Source organism: Salmo salar, chromosome 26 (assembly GCF_965601325.2).
Source record: "Salmo salar chromosome 26, fSalSal1, whole genome shotgun sequence".
NCBI lineage: Eukaryota > Metazoa > Chordata > Actinopteri > Salmoniformes > Salmonidae > Salmo > Salmo salar.
Genome location: NC_138316.1, coordinates 50,250,001 through 50,267,026, shown reverse-complemented (window position 1 = coordinate 50,267,026; position 17,026 = coordinate 50,250,001). Strand labels below are relative to the sequence as shown.

Genomic DNA, 17,026 nt, shown 5'->3' with positions numbered 1-17,026 from the left:
AAACATGATGATTCACTTGTTCCAGAGGTTCTTGTCCCTGATCATATGAATGACTGGTCCACTGCAGCTTTATGGCTGATAGTACGACTGGTCCACTGCAGCTTTATGGCTGATAGTATGACTGGTCCACTGCAGCTTTATGGCTGATAGTATGACTGGTCCACTGCAGCTTTATGGCTGATAGTATGACTGGTCCACTGCAGCTTTATGGCTGATAGTATGACTGGTCCACTGCAGCTTTATGGCTGATAGTACGACTGTGTTATTCTCTATAACCACATGGCTGATAGTATGACTGTGTTGTTCTCTGTAACCACGTGGCTGATAGTATGACTGTGTTATTCTCTATAACCACGTGGCTGATAGTATGACTGTGTTGTTCTCTTTAACCACGTGGCTGATAGTATGACTGTGTTATTCTCTATAACCACATGGCTGACAGTATGAGTGGTTATTCTCTATAACCACATGGCTGATAGTATGACTGTGTTGTTCTCTATAACCACGTGGCTGATAGTATGACTGTGTTGTTCTCTGTAACCACGTGGCTGATAGTATGACTGTGTTGTTCTCTATAACCACATGGCTGATAGTATGACTGTGTTGTTCTCTGTAACCACGTGGCTGATAGTATGACTGTGTTGTTCTCTGTAACCACGTGGCTGATAGTATGACTGTGTTGTTCTCTTTAACCACATGGCTGATAGTATGACTGTGTTGTTCTCTTTAACCACATGGCTGATAGTATGACTGTGTTGTTCTCTTTAACCACGTGGCTGATAGTATGACTGTGTTGTTCTCTTTAACCACATGGCTGATAGTATGACTGTGTTGTTCTCTGTAACCCTTTCAGAGGAATGGGACATGCTGGATGTTGATGAGGAGGAGAGGTTAACTGGGGAGGAAGAGTTTGAGCTGCTGGCGGGACCGTTGGGTCTGAGTGAGCGCCGGGTCGTTCCAGAGGCCGTCCAGTTCCCCGACAGTGACCCCCTGGGGGCGTCCGTAGCCATGGTGACCGCCACCAACAGCATGGAGGAGACTCTGCTGCAGATAGGTGAGGGGCTGAGAAACACACACACACACACGCACACACACACACACACACACACACGCACAGAGAGACCCGGCTGCAGATACGTGAGGCTGTGAAACAGAACTGGTTTTAATAAACATCTGTGTTTATGTTGTACCCGAAGAGTTCAAGTTATTTAACCCATACGGGACGGACATCCAGCGAAAAATCCTATCGCCATTAGCATAACAAAATGTAATATATTTATTTTTTCAAATACAGGACTATGTTATATCGTTTTATAGATACACCTCTCCTGAATCGAACCACGTTGTCCGATTTCAAAAAGGCTTTACAGCAAAAGCAAAACATTAGATTATGTTAGACGAGTATATCGTAAAAGTAGCCACATAGCCATTTTCCGACCAACTAGCATGCATCACAAATAACCAAAAAACAGCTAAATGCAGCACTAACCTTTGACAATCTTCATCAGATGACACACCTAGGACATCATGTTACACAATACATGCATTCTTTTGTTCGATAAAGTTCATATTTATATATAAAAACAGCATTTTACATCGGTGCGTAACGTTGACTAACTATTTTCCCTCAAATGCATCCGATGAAACAGCGCTACAATTTACTAAATTACTATTCGAAAACATTTTTAAAATGTAATATTGTCATTCTAAGATTTAAGATGAATATCTCTTGAAAGCACCTGTAATGCCAGATTTAAAAATAACTTTACTGGGTAATCACACTTTGCGATAAAAGGGGATGCGATACTCAGAACAATAGGCTAGCAATACAGATCAGCGCCATCTTGGAACAATCGCATATCAAATCTAGTCTTGTATACTATTGTCAATAATCCCTTACCTTTGATTATCTTCATCCTTAGGCACTTCCAGGAATCCCAGGTCCACAACAAATGTATTTTCGTTCGAAAAAGTTAATCCTTTACGTCCCAATAGCTTGTTGTTGTTAGCGCGTTCTGAAGGCTGCACCAAAAGTTCCGACGTGCGCGGGGCTACTCTTTCAACAAAATGAATTTTTTTCTTATTTAGGTTCGTTCAAACATGTCAAACGCTGTATAACATAAATCTTTAGGGCCTTTTTCAACCAGAGCTCCAATAAGATTCAAGGAGGACGATTGCATTGTCTTTATAAACGTTTCGAAAGGGGAGGGTAGCCAGGGCGCCGGCGTCATAATGGTGATGGCCCTCTCCGTGTGACCACGTCCCACAGCGTGTCATTCTGTCAGTTTTCACAGTAGGAGACTCAAACCACTTTGTAAAGACTGGGGACATCTAGTGGAAGCAATAGGAATTGCTCAATGAACCATTGCTCACTGTGTGATTTACAGGCAAACTGATGAAGTTGAGTCCGCAATTCAGAATTCCACATCCTGTTACGATCTGTCTCGGGGTTTTGCCTGCCATATGAGTTCTGTTATACTCACAGACACCATTCAAACAGTTTTAGAAACTTTAGGGTGTTTTCTATCCACAAGTATTAATTATATGCATATCCTAGCTTCTGAGTTTGAGTAGGAGGCCGTTTAAAATGGGCACACATTTTTTTCAAAAATCGCTGTAGCGCCCCCTATCCTAGGCGACCGTCAAGAGGTTAACCAGAAAGTCCATTTAGCAACAATAGTGGGAATGGTGAGATGTGTGCGGCCCTCTCTGTAATGTGGGTGGTGAGATGTGTACGGTCCTCTCTGTAATGTGGGTGGTTTAGATGTGTACGGTCCTCTCTGTAATGTGGGTGGTTTAGATGTGTACGGTCCTCTCTGTAATGTGGGTGGTTTAGATGTGTACAGTCCTCTCTGTAATGTGGGTGGTGAGATGTGTACGGTCCTCTCTGTAATGTGGGTGGTTGAGATGTGTACGGTCCTCTCTGTAATGTGGGTGGTTGAGATGTGTACGGTCCTCTCTGTAATGTGGGTGGTTCAGATGTGTACGGTCCTCTCTGTAATGTGCGTGGTTGAGAAGTGTACGGTCCTCTCTGTAATGTGGGTGGTTGTGATGTGTACGGTCCTCTCTGTAATGTGCGTGGTTGAGAAGTGTACGGTCCTCTCTGTAATGTGGGTGGTTGTGATGTGTACGGTCCTCTCTGTAATATGGGTGGTTTAGATATGTACGGTCCTCTCTGTAATGTGTACGGTCCTCTCTGTAATGTGTACGGTCCTCTCTGTAATGTGGGTGGTTTAGATATGTACGGTCCTCTCTGTAATGTGTACGGTCCTCTCTGTAATGTGGGTGGTTTAGATGTGTACGGTCCTCTCTGTAACGTGGGTGGTTGAGATGTGTACGGTCCTCTCTGTAATCTGGGTGGTTTAGATGTGTACGGTCCTCTCTGTAATGTGGGTGGTTGGAGATGTGTACGGCCCTCTCTGTAATGTGGGTGGTTTAGATGTGTACGGTCCTCTCTGTAATGTGCGTGGTTGAGAAGTGTACGGTCCTCTCTGTAATGTGGGTGGTTGAGATGTGTACGGTCCTCTCTGTAATGTGGGTGGTTTAGATGTGTACGGTCCTCTCTGTAATGTGCGTGGTTGAGAAGTGTACGGTCCTCTCTGTAATGTGGGTGGTTGTGATGTGTACGGTCCTCTCTGTAATATGGGTGGTTTAGGTGTACGGTCCTCTCTGTAATGTGTACGGTCCTCTCTGTAATATGGGTGGTTTAGGTGTACGGTCCTCTCTGTAATGTGTACGGTCCTCTCTGTAATATGGGTGGTTTAGGTGTACGGTCCTCTCTGTAATGTGTACGGTCCTCTCTGTAACGTGGGTGGTTCAGTGTTCCCCTGTTATATGTCCATTTTGTGGGGTTGTATTGTACATTGTGCGTGTGTGTGTTTCCCAGGCTGCCAGGGCGCGGTGGAGAACAGCTCCTCAGGCAGAGTGACTCTGGGTGAGCAGGCTGCAGCCCTGGACAACCCCCATGACAGGGTCGTGGCTCTGAGGAGGGTGACCTCTGCAGCGCAGGTTCTCCTGGCCAGGACCATGGTGATGAGGGCCCTGTCTCTACTCTCTGTCAGGTGGGTCTGTCTGTAGGACTGGTTGTAGACTAGGTGTAGGACTGGTGGTAGACTAGGTGTAGGACTGGGTGTAGACTAGGTGTAGACTAGGTGTAGACTAGGTGTAGGCTGGGTGTAGACTGGGTGTAGACTAGATGTAGGACTGGTTGTAGACTCTCTCTCTCTGTCTCGCTCTGTCTCTCTCTCTCTCGGTTCTGTCTGTCTCTCTGTCTGTCTCTCTCGGTTCTCTCTGTCTCTGGCTCTCTGTCTGTCTCTCTCTGTCTCCCTGGTGTCTGTCTGTCTCTCTCGGTTGTCTCTGTCTCTCTCTGTCTCCCTGGTGTCTGTCTGTCTCTCTCGGTTCTCTCTGTCTCTGTCTCTCTCTGTCTCCCTGGGGTCTGTCTGTCTCGTTGGTGTCTGTCTGTCTCTCTCGGTTCTCTCTGTCTCCCTGGTGTCTGTCTGTCTCTCTCTGTCTCGTTGGTGTCTGTCTGTCTCTCTCGGTTCTCTCTGTCTCCCTGGTGTCTGTCTGTCAGTGTCTGTCTCTCTCTGTCTCTGTCTCTGTCTGTCTCGTTGGTGTCTGTCTGTCTCTCTCTGTCTCGTGGTGTCTGTCTGTCTCTCTCGGTTCTCTCTGTCTCTGTCTCCCTGGTGTCTGTCGGTTCTCTCTGTCTCCCTGGTGTCTGTCTGTCAGTGTCTGTCTGTCTGTCTCTCTCCGTCTCGTTGGTGTCTGTCTGACTCTCTCGGTTCTCTCTGTCTCCCTGGTGTCTGTCTGTCTCTCTCTGTCTCGTTGGTGTCTGTCTGTCTCTCTCGGTTCTCTCTGTCTCCCTGGTGTCTGTCTGTCAGTGTCTGTCTCTCTCTGTCTCTGTCTCTGTCTGTCTCGTTGGTGTCTGTCTGTCTCTCTCTGTCTCGTGGTGTCTGTCTGTCTCTCTCGGTTCTCTCTGTCTCTGTCTCCCTGGTGTCTGTCGGTTCTCTCTGTCTCCCTGGTGTCTGTCTGTCAGTGTCTGTCTGTCTGTCTCTCTCCGTCTCGTTGGTGTCTGTCTGACTCTCTCGGTTCTCTCTGTCTCCCTGGTGTATTTCTGTCTCTCTCTGTCTCGATCTCTCTCCATTCATCTCATTTTCCACTGTGTTTAGTTGGTGTCAGTGTATAAGGGTGAACTGCATCGCAAGTACTGTATGTTTATGTGTATGGCTGTCTCTCTCTCCCCTCCTCTCTCTCCCCTCCTCTCTCTCCCCTCCTCTCTCTCCCTCCCCTCTCTCTCCCCTCCTCTCTCTCTCCCTCCTCTCTCTCCCTCCCCTCTCTCTCCCCTCCCCTCTCTCTCCCCTCCTCTCTCTCTCCCTCCTCTCTCTCCCTCCTCTCTCTCCCCTCCTCTCTCTCTCCCTCCTCTCTCTCTCCCTTCCCTCTCTCTCCCCTCCCCTCTCTCTCCTCCTCTCTCTCCCTCCCCTCTCTCTCTCCCCTCCTCTCTCTCTCCCCTCCTCTCTCTCTCCCCTCCTCTCTCTCTCTCCCCTCCTCTCTCTCCCTCTCCTCCTCTCTCTCCCGCCTCTCTCTCTCCCCTCTCTCTCCCCTCCTCTCTCCCTCCTCTCTCTCCCCTCCTCTCTCCCTCTCCTCTCTCTCTCCCTCCTCTCTCTCCCCTCCTCTTTCTCCCATCCTCTCTCTCTCCCGTCCTCTCTCTCTCCCCTCCTCTCTCTCTCTCCCCTCCTCTCTCTCTCCCTCCTCTCTCTCCCACCCCTCTCTCTTCTCTCCTCTCTCTTCTCTCCTCTCTCTTCCCTCCCCCCTCTCTCCCTCCCCCCTCTCTCCCCTCCTCTCTCTCTCCCCTCCTCTCTCTCTCTCTCCCCTCCTCTCTCTCCCTCCCCTCCTCTCTCTCTCCCCTCCTCTCTCTCTCTCCCCTCCTCTCTCTCCCCTCCTCTCTCTCTCCCTCTCCTCTCTCTCTCCTCTCCTCTCTCTCTCCCCTCCTCTCTCTCTCCCCTCCTCTCTCTCTCCCCTCCTCTCTCTCCCCTCTCTCTCCCCTCCTCTCTCTCTCCCCTCTTTCTCTCTCCCTCCCCTCTCTCTCCCCCCTCTCTCTCAGTGGTTCTAGCTGCAGCCTGGCAGCAGGGTTGGAGTCCCTGGGTCTGACAGACATCAGGACCCTAGTCAGACTGATGTGTCTGGCTGCAGCAGGGCGAGCCGGCCTCTCCACCAGCCCTACAGCTGGATCAGGGGCCTCAGAGCGGCCCCGCGGGGCCACCAAGGCCAGTAAACCTATCTCCTGTCTGGCATATCTCAGTACAGCTGTGGGTTGTCTGGCCTCCAACAGCCCCAACGCTGCCAAGCTACTGGTCCAGCTCTGCACACAGGTAACAACAGATACACAACTCAGACTCACACAAAGATAGTAGAATGGAAGAGAAAGAGGAAGTTACCAGTTCTCTACTGCACTCAACAACAACAAGTTCAAGTCAGCACAACCTTAGTCCTCAGCACCAGACTTATGCAATACTTAACATGACCTATACAAATCACATTTTATTGGTCACATGCACACTTTTCAGTGTTAAATTAACACACCGTTTAGTGTAAAGTATATTTATTTTTTTGCATATTTCCCAGAGTGCCTTACCTTTGGAGTGAATTGTAGTTACTAGCCAAGACTGTATTTGTTATTGACAGAGATTGTTGCAGTCATTTAGTTTTTGTTGTCCTGTGGGTTTCATCAAGCCAGATCATTAAAATAAAAATGTTCAACACAATACAACAAGTATTTAACGAGGCCTTATTTTGCCAAGTTTGACACTAATACAGTAGTCTGAAACTCCTGGTTTTCAGGTCTGCAAGTCACCTTATGATGGTTGGCAAAGTGATGTGTAATTCCCATTGGAATGGGAAGACTAAGATATGAGACTATCTAAACTGGAATAACCATTTCAGTAACGTCTGCAATAACTACAAAGTAACAGATTGGATTAGTTGAGAAAAATGTTATTCATATTTGAGTATCATAACATGAATTAATCAATCAATGTACTACATGTAAAAACATAGATATTGAGGGGAAAAAAACGATTCTAAAAATCAACCTGCAATAGAGCATGCTGGGAAATATGATAATGATAGGCGTGGTTTAATACTGGTTATAAACACCAACACTGGGGTTATTTTAGACCAATTAGTGTTAATTTAACACCTGAATCAACACTAGAAATGTAACTGAAAAGTCAAAACTAGGTAACACTGACCAATGTGCTGTGTACGATACAGCTGGAATAACTCCCAGCATTCCTTGCTTCTTGATTCTCTGGTTCCGCTCGGTCAGTGTTGAATTCATTGAGTTGTTTCCATCGACTGTAATGGTTTATTTGTTGATATTCTTTGTGTTGAGGTTGTTCCTTCTGCTTTTTTATTTGAATTTTAATTGGAATGTAAATTGTTCTTCCTGTTGTGAGAAAGTGTTCGTACTCAGGGCACCATTTGGGAATGAGATCCTGGTCTCAGCTGGGCTGCCCTGAATAAATCAAACGCTCCGACGGAGATGAACCTGGCGCCCGTAGACGACCCCCGTACAGCGTGTTAGGGTGCCTCTGACTGATCTAGAACCTGTATATCTATCCGTCTCTAGAACCTGATCTCCGCGGCAACGGGGATGAACCTGACCACGGTAGACGACCCCGTCCAGAGGAAGTTCCTCCCCAGCTTCCTGAGGGGCGTGGCCGAGGAGAACAAGCTTGTGACGTCACCCAATTTCGTGGTCACCCAGGCCCTCGTGGCCCTGCTCGCTGACAAAGGGGCCCGGCTCAGACCCAACTATGACAAGACCGACGTGGAGAAGAGAGGTTCGTAGACCTGGAGTCGGCTGCTGTGGTCCTCAGAGATTTCTAGGCATTGCGATATTATCATACGCTGTCTGTCATCGACATGTCATTATGCCGTGTCGTCATATTCAATAGAGTTTTGTAATGACGATTTGTCAGTTTTGTTTGTAAAATTGCATTATGGGATGAACAAAGATATTTCTCAGCTCATTTAGAATGTTTCATTTAAGAAATGGTTGAAATGTGGGGAGGGGGGGGCAGTGATTGTAGACTTGTAGTCGCCTTGTATTTTCAGATAGTCTGCATGGATGACATGTACATCCAGACATGTAGCTACTAGCTAATGGTAGCAGTTTGTGCTAGCCTCCATAGTACCCATGCTAGTTGTCATTATTACCGTAGTGATTTGGACCAGGCATTGTGTTATGTTATAATTTAACATCCTCTCATCTCTTCCCCAAATCACTCACCGGTCCTTCTTCCACCCCTTTGTTTTCGTTCCAGCAGGTTTAATTGCACATTTGTATACCCATCCTTCCTATAATCCCACTGCTGTAGGACCACTGGAGCTGGCCAACGCGCTGGCTGCTTGCTGCCTGTCTTCTCGCCTGTCCTCGGGACACCGTCAGTGGGCCGCTCAGCAGCTGGTCCGCACGCTGGCCGCTCACGACAGAGACAACCAGAGCCGGCCGCAAACCTTTGCCGACATGGCTGGTGACCTGCGCAAGTGCTCTTCTGTGAAGTTGGAGGCTCACCAGAGCAGGGTGAGTACTGGAAGGGTTAGGGGTGGAGGGTTAGGGTGGAGGGTTTAGGGTAGAGGGTTAGGGGTGGAGGGTTAGGGGTGGAGGGTTAGGGGTGGAGGGTTAGGGGTGGAGGGTTAGGGTGGAGGGTTAGGGGTGGAGGGTTAGGGTGGAGGGTTAGGGTGGAGGGTTAGGGGTGGAGGGTTAGGGTGGAGGGTTAGGGGTGGAGGGTTAGGGTGGAGGGTTAGGGTGGAGGGTTAGGGTTAGGGTTAGGGTTAGGGGTGGAGGGTTAGGGGTGGAGGGTTAGGGTGGAGGGTTAGGGTGGAGGGTTAGGGTGGAGGGTTAGGGGTGAAGGGTTAGGGGTGGAGGGTTAGGGTGGAGGGTTAGGGGTGGAGGGTTAGGGTGGAGGGTTAGGGTGAGTAGGGGTTAGGTTGGAGGGTTAGGGGTAGAGGGTTAGGGTGGAGGGTTAGGGGTGGAGGGTTAGGGTAGAGGGTTAGGGTGGAGGGTTAGGGTGAGTAGGGGTAGAGGGTTAGGGGTGGAGGGTTAGGGGTGGAGGGTTAGGGTGGAGGGTTAGGGTGGAGGGTTAGGGTTAGGGGTGGAGGGTTAGGGGTGGAGGGTTAGGGTGGAGGGTTAGGGGTGGAGGGTTAGGGGTGAAGGGTTAGGGGTGGAGGGTTAGGGTGGAGGGTTAGGGGTGAAGGGTTAGGGTGGAGGGTTAGGGTGAGTAGGGGTTAGGTTGGAGGGTTAGGGGTAGAGGGTTAGGGTGGAGGGTTAGGGGTGGAGGGTTAGGGTAGAGGGTTAGGGTGGAGGGTTAGGGTGAGTAGGGGTAGAGGGTTAGGGGTGGAGGGTTAGGGGTGGAGGGTTAGGGTGGAGGGTTAGGGTGGAGGGTTAGGGTGAGTAGGGGTAGAGGGTGGAGGGGTAGAGGGTTAGGGTGAGTAGGGGTGGAGGGTTAGGGGTGGAGGGTTAGGGTGGAGAGTTAGGGTGAGTAGGGGTAGAGGGTGGAGGGGTAGAGGGTTAGGGGTAGAGGGTTAGGGTGAGTAGGGGTGGAGGGTTAGGGTGGAGGGTTAGGGTGAGTAGGGGTAGAGGGTGGAGGGGTAGAGGGTTAGGGGTAGAGGGTTAGGGTGAGTAGGGGTGGAGGGTTAGGGGTGGAGGGTTAGGGGTGGAGGGTTAGGGTGAGTAGGGGTGGAGGGTTAGGGGTGGAGGGTTAGGGGTGGAGGGTTAGGGGTGGAGGGTTAGGGTGGAGGGTTAGGGTGAGTAGGGGTGGAGGGTTAGGGGTGGAGGGTTAGGGGTGGAGGGTTAGGGTGGAGGGTTAGGGTGAGTAGGGGTAGAGGGTGGAGGGGTAGAGGGTTAGGGGTGAAGGGTTAGGGTTAGGGTGGAGGGTTAGGGTGAGTAGGGGTAGAGGTAGAGGGTTAGGGGTGAAGGGTTAGGGTGGAGGGTTAGGGTGAGTAGGGGTTAGGGTAGAGGGTTAGGGTGAGTAGGGGTAGAGGGTTAGGGTGAGTAGGGGTTAGGGGTGGAGGGTTAGGGTAGAGGGTTAGGGTGAGTAGGGGTTAGGTTGGAGGGTTAGGGGTAGAGGGTTAGGGTGGAGGGTTAGGGGTGGAGGGTTAGGGTAGAGGGTTAGGGTGGAGGGTTAGGGTGAGTAGGGGTAGAGGGTTAGGGGTGGAGGGTTAGGGTTAGGGTGGAGGGTTAGGGTGGAGGGTTAGGGTGAGTAGGGGTTAGGGTGAGTAGGGGTTAGGGGTGGAGGGTTAGGGTTAGGGTGGAGGGTTAGGGTGAGTAGGGGTTAGGGTGGAGGGTTAGGGTGAGTAGGGGTTAGGGTGGAGGGTTAGGGTGAGTAGGGGTTAGGGTGGAGGGTTAGGGTGAGTAGGGGTTAGAGGTGGAGGGTTAGGGTGGAGGGTTAGGATAGAGGGTGGTTAGGATAGAGGGTGGTTAGGGTAGAGGGTTAGGGTAGAGGGTTAGGGTAGAGAGTTAGGGTAGAGGGTTAGGGTAGAGGGTGGTTAGGGTAGAGGGTTAGGGGTAGAGGGTTAGGGTAGAGGGTTAGGGGTAGAGGGTTAGGGTAGAGGGTTAGGGGTAGAGGGTTAGGGGTAGAGGGTTAGGGGTAGAGGGTTAGGGTAGAGGGTTAGGGGTAGAGAGTTAGGGGTAGAGGGTTAGGGGTAGAGGGTTAGGGGTAGAGGGTTAGGGTAGAGGGTTAGGGGTAGAGAGTTAGGGGTAGAGGGTTAGGGTACAGGGTTAGGGTAGAGGGTGGTTAGGGTAGAGGGTGGTTAGGGTAGAGGGTTAGGGGTAGAGGGTTAGGGTAGAGGGTTAGGGGTAGAGAGTTAGGGGTAGAGGGTTAGGGGTAGAGGGTTAGGGTAGAGAGTTAGGGGTAGAGGGTTAGGGGTAGAGGGTTAGGGTAGAGGGTTAGGGGTAGAGGGTTAGGGGTAGAGGGTTAGGGGTAGAGGGTTAGGGTAGAGGGTTAGGGTAGAGGGTTAGGGGTAGAGGGTTAGGGGTAGAGGGTTAGGGGTAGAGAGTTAGGGGTAGAGGGTTAGGGGTAGAGGGTTAGGGTAGAGGGTTAGGGGTAGAGGGTTAGGGGTAGAGAGTTAGGGGTAGAGGGTTAGGGGTAGAGGGTTAGGGGTAGAGGGTGGTTAGGGTAGAGGGTGGTTAGGGTAGAGGGTTAGGGGTAGAGGGTTAGGGTAGAGGGTGGTTAGGGTAGAGGGTTAGGGGTAGAGAGTTAGGGGTAGAGGGTTAGGGGTAGAGAGTTAGGGGTAGAGAGTTAGGGGTAGAGAGTTAGGGGTAGAGGGTTAGGGGTAGAGGGTTAGGGGTAGAGGGTTAGGGGTAGAGGGTTAGGGTTAGGGGTAGAGGGTTAGGGGTAGAGGGTTAGGGGTAGAGGGTTAGGGTAGAGAGTTAGGGGTAGAGGGTTAGGGTAGAGGGTGGTTAGGGTAGAGGGTGGTTAGGGTAGAGGGTGGTTAGGGTTCAGACCTTTGCCGACATGGTGGTGACCTGGTCAAGTGCTCTTCTGTCACGTTGGAGGCTCACCAGAGCAGAGAGTTCTGTGTGTCTTCTGGTATAGAATACACTGTGTAGGGTGGTAGAACCAGGGAAATAGAACCCTCTAGTTCTGTGTGTTTACTGGTGTAGAATACACTGTGTAGGGTGGTAGAACCAGGGAAATAGAACCCTCTAGTTCTGTGTGTTTACTGGTGTATAATACACTGTGTAGGGTAGTAGAACCAGGGAAATAGAACCCTCTAGTTCTGTGTGTTTACTGGTAGGGTAGTAGAACCAGGGAAATAGAACCCTCTAGTTCTGTGTGTTTACTGGTGTAGAATACACTGTGTAGGGTAGTAGAACCAGGGAAATAGAACCCTCTAGTTCTGTGTGTTTACTGGTGTATAATACACTGTGTAGGGTAGTAGAACCAGGGAAATAGAACCCTCTAGTTCTGTGTGTTTACTGGTGTATAATACACTGTGTAGGGTAGTAGAACCAGGGAAATAGAACCCTCTAGTTCTGTGTGTTTACTGGTGTAGAATACACTGTGTAGGGTAGTAGAACCAGGGAAATAGAACCCTCTAGTTCTGTGTGTTTACTGGTGTATAATACACTGTGTAGGGTAGTAGAACCAGGGAAATAGAACCCTCTAGTTCTGTGTGTTTACTGGTATAGAATACACTGTGTAGGGTAGTAGAACCAGGGAAATAGAACCCTCTAGTTCTGTGTGTTTACTGGTGTAGAATACACTGTGTAGGGTAGTAGAACCAGGGAAATAGAACCCTCTAGTTCTGTGTGTTTACTGGTATAGAATACACTGTGTAGGGTAGTAGAACCAGGGAAATAGAACCCTCTAGTTCTGTGTGTTTACTGGTATAGAATACACTGTGTAGGGTAGTAGAACCAGGGAAATAGAACCCTCTAGTTCTGTGTGTTTACTGGTATAGAATACACTGTGTAGGGTGGTAGAACCAGGGAAATAGAACCCTCTAGTTCTGTGTGTTTACTGGTGTAGAATACACTGTGTAGGGTGGTAGAACCAGGGAAATAGAACCCTCTAGTTCTGTGTGTTTACTGGTGTAGAATACACTGTGTAGGGTAGTAGAACCAGGGAAATAGAACCCTCTAGTTCTGTGTGTTTACTGGTGTAGAATACACTGTGTAGGGTAGTAGAACCAGGGAAATAGAACCCTCTAGTTCTGTGTGTTTACTGGTATAGAATACACTGTGTAGGGTGGTAGAACCAGGGAAATAGAACCCTCTAGTTCTGTGTGTTTACTGGTGTAGAATACACTGTGTAGGGTGGTAGAACCAGGGAAATAGAACCCTCTAGTTCTGTGTGTTTACTGGTATAGAATACACTGTGTAGGGTAGTAGAACCAGGGAAATAGAACCCTCTAGTTCTGTGTGTTTACTGGTGTATAATACACTGTGTAGGGTGGTAGAACCAGGGAAATAGAACCCTCTAGTTCTGTGTGTTTACTGGTGTAGAATACACTGTGTAGGGTAGTAGAACCAGGGAAATAGAACCCTCTAGTTCTGTGTGTTTACTGGTGTATAATACACTGTGTAGGGTGGTAGAACCAGGGAAATAGAACCCTCTAGTTCTGTGTGTTTACTGGTGTGGAATACACTGTGTAGGGTAGTAGAACCAGGGAAATAGAACCCTCTAGTTCTGTGTGTTTACTGGTGTATAATACACTGTGTAGGGTGGTAGAACCAGGGAAATAGAACCCTCTAGTTCTGTGTGTTTACTGGTGTAGAATACACTGTGTAGGGTAGTAGAACCAGGGAAATAGAACCCTCTAGTTCTGTGTGTTTACTGGTGTATAATACACTGTGTAGGGTGGTAGAACCAGGGAAATAGAACCCTCTAGTTCTGTGTGTTTACTGGTGTAGAATACACTGTGTAGGGTAGTAGAACCAGGGAAATAGAACCCTCTAGTTCTGTGTGTTTACTGGTGTATAATACACTGTGTAGGGTGGTAGAACCAGGGAAATAGAACCCTCTAGTTCTGTGTGTTTACTGGTGTAGAATACACTGTGTAGGGTGGTAGAACCAGGGAAATAGAACCCTCTAGTTCTGTGAGCAGAGCCACCTTGAAGTCTTTCTTGCCGTTGTCAAGGTTGCCCAAACTGTTCTAACAGAACCACTCTGACCCCATTAGAGGAATAGTCTCTTCCCCTCCACTCATGTTCCTGATCTCTCTGTCCTTCCTTTCATCTCCATTTGTTCCTGAAATGTTACTTCCTAAATTAGTCTGCAGCCTGCAGCCTGTACTCCCTTTCTACTCCCCTCTCTACTCCCCTCTCTACTCCCCTTCTACCCCCTCTCTACTCCCCTCTCTACTCCCCTCTCTACTCCCCTTCTACCCCCTCTCTACTCCCCTCTCTATCCCCTCTCTACTCCCCTCTCTACTCCCTCTCTACTCCCCTCTCTACTCCCCTTCTACCCCCTCTCTACTCCCCTTCTACCCCCTCTCCACTCCCCTCTCTATCCCCTCTCTACTCCCCTCTCTACTCCCTCTCTACTCCCCTCTCTACTCCCCTTCTACCCCCTCTCTACTCCCCTCTCTACTCCCTCTCTACTCCCCTCTCTATCCCCTCTCTACTCCCCTCTCTACTCCCTCTCTACTCCCTCTCTACTCCCCTCTCTACTCCCCTCTCTACTCCCCTCTCTCCTCCCCCTCTCCTCCCCTCTCTACTCCCCTCTCTACTCCTCTCTCTACTCCCTCTCTATTCCCCCCTCTCCTCCCTCTCTACTCCCCTCTCTACTCCATCTCTACTCCCCCCTCTACTCCCCCTCTATTCCCCCCTCTCCTCCCTCTCTACTCCCCTCTCTACTCCATCTCTACTCCCCCCTCTCCTCCCTCTCTACTCCCCTCTCTATCCCCTCTCTACTCCCCTCTCTACTCCCCTCTCTGTCCTGTTGGTTTTCTCTTCTATCTGATCATTAACCCACCTGGTGTCTGAGGTCTAAATCAGTCCCTGATCATTAACCCACCTGGTGTCTGAGGTCTGAATCAGTCCCTGATCATTAACCCACCTGGTGTCTGAATCAGTCCCTGATCATTAACCCGTCTGGGGTCTGAATCAGTCCCTGATCATTAACCCACCTGGTGTCTGAGGTCTAAATCAGTCCCTGATCATTAACCCACCTGGTGTCTGAGGTCTGAATCAGTCCCTGATCATTAACCCACCTGGTGTCTGAATCAGTCCCTGATCATTAACCCACCTGGTGTCTGGGGTCTGAATCAGTCCCTGATCATTAACCCACCTGGTGTCTGGGGTCTAAATCAGTCCCTGATCATTAACCCACCTGGTGTCTGGGGTCTAAATCAGCCCCTGATCATTAACCCACCTGGTGTCTGGGGTCTAAATCAGTCCCTGAGAGGTCTGAATCAGTCCCTGATCATTAACCCACCTGGTGTCTGAGGTCTGAATCTGTCACGGCTGTCGTAGAGAAGAGCGGACCAAAGTGCAGCGTGATTCTCGTTCCACATAATTCTTTATTAAACTGTGAAACGCTGAAATACATACAAAATAAACCTGAATAAACAAAACAACAAACCGTGACGCAGAGGTGAAACATACACTACTCAAAATGAATCTCCCACCAACCCAGGTGGGAAAAACACCAACTTAAATATGACCTCCAATTAGAGGAGCTGCCTCTAATTGAAGATCATCCCAAACAAAGCCCAACATAGAAATACAAAACTAGAACAACCCAACATAGAAATACAAAACTAGAACATAACAACATAGAAAAAACAGAACTAGAAAAGTCACGCCCTGACCTACTCTACCATATAAAATAACAGCTTTCTATGGTCAGGACGTGACAAAATCGGTCCATGATTATTAACCCACCTGGTGTTCAGGTCTAAATCAGTCCCTGATCATTAACCCACCTGGTATCTGGGGTCTAAATCAGTCCCTGATAATTAACCCACCTGGTATCTGAGGTCTAAATCAGTCCCTGATCATTAACCCACCTGGGGTCTAAATCAGTCCCTGATAATTAACCCACCTGGTATCTGAGGTCTAAATCAGTCCCTGATCATTAACCCACCTGGTGTCTAAATCAGTCCCTGATCATTAACCCACCTGGTGTCTGAATGAGTCCCTGATCATTAACCCACCTGGTGTCTGGGGTCTAAATTAGACACTGATCATTAACCCACCTGGTATCTGAGGTCTAAATCAGTCCCTGATCATTAACCCACCAGGTGTCTAAATCAGTCCCTGATCATTAACCCACCTGGTGTCTGGGGTCTGAATCAGTCCCTGATCATTAACCCACCTGGTGTCTAAATCAGTCCCTGATCATTAACCCACCTGGTGTCTGAATGAGTCCCTGATCATTAACCCACCTGGTGTCTGGGGTCTGAATCAGTCCCTGATCATTAACCCACCTGGTGTCTAAATCAGTCCCTGATCATTAACCCACCTGGTGTCTGAATGAGTCCCTGATCATTAACCCACCTGGTGTCTGGGGTCTAAATTAGACACTGATCATTAACCCACCTGGTATCTGAGGTCTAAATCAGTCCCTGATCATTAACCCACCAGGTGTCTAAATCAGTCCCTGATCATTAACCCACCTGGTGTCTGGGGTCTGAATCAGTCCCTGATTATACAGGGACAATGGAAAAACTGGCTTCGAGGTCCAGAGTTGAGTTTGAAGGGTCTGGAAGATGGGGACTGATTTCATTGAGGGTCGTTCACAGCAGAACTCTTACTTCTGATATTGTTAGATTTATAACCGAGGGTCGTTTTATGTGTTGTACCAGGTGTTGTCCCTGTCTTGTTGATAACCGAGGGTCGTTTTATGTGTTGTACCAGGTGTTGTCCCTGTCTTGTTGATAACCGAGGGTCGTTTTATGTGTTGTACCAGGTGTTGTCCCTGTCTTGTTGATAACCGAGGGTCGTTTTATGTGTTGTCCGAGGTGGTGTCCCTGTCTTGTTGATAACCGAGGATCGTTTTTCAGTTCATCATGTAGGCCTCATAAAGTGTTAATGAAGACTTTGTTATAGTGTGTGATAAAGTTTGACTGTGTGATTAGATAAATGACAATCCGTATGTGTTGCATAGCGCAGGCCTTATAGAGGGTTTATGAAGACCTTATGAAGGGTTATAGAGACTTCATTAAGCCATGTGAAACGTGGTGTGTCTTCTCCAGGTGATCACGTGTGGTTGGTGCAGTAGGAAAGGCCTGCTGGCCACCAGCGGTAACGATGGAACAGTCCGAGTGTGGAGCGTTACTCAGAACCAGTACTCCCTTCAACTGACCTGCGTCTTCAACAGAACGTAAGCAGAACCTCTGACCTCTGGAGACAACCTCTGACCTCTGGAGACATGCTCTGACCTCTGGAGACATGCTTAATATGCAATAAAACACTTCCAGGCTCCTACAGACAACAGACTCTCTACTTACTGTGACTGTGATGTGATATTACTGTGACTGTGATATTACTGTGATGTGATATTACTGTGACTGTGATGTG

The 17,026-nt window shown here is 49.1% G+C and overlaps 1 protein-coding gene across 16 annotated transcripts in view; it reads left to right on the top strand.

Annotated features, from left to right (window-relative positions):
* Positions 1–17,026, top strand: part of LOC106595038 (putative E3 ubiquitin-protein ligase HERC1) — a 242,358-nt gene that overhangs the window by 156,382 nt on the left and 68,950 nt on the right. For 12 of the 16 annotated variants that reach the window (XM_082969826.1, XM_082969834.1, XM_082969831.1 and 9 more), the window contains 6 exons: positions 854–1,054; positions 3,887–4,061; positions 6,098–6,365; positions 7,625–7,838; positions 8,322–8,581; positions 16,702–16,829. In XM_082969826.1, the coding sequence (XP_082825952.1) occupies positions 854–1,054; positions 3,887–4,061; positions 6,098–6,365; positions 7,625–7,838; positions 8,322–8,581; positions 16,702–16,829 (1,246 nt within the window). The remainder of the gene's footprint in view (positions 1–853; positions 1,055–3,886; positions 4,062–6,097; positions 6,366–7,624; positions 7,839–8,321; positions 8,582–16,701; positions 16,830–17,026) is intronic. The other 4 variants (XM_082969841.1, XM_082969837.1, XM_082969836.1 and 1 more) reach the window with 2 other exon arrangements.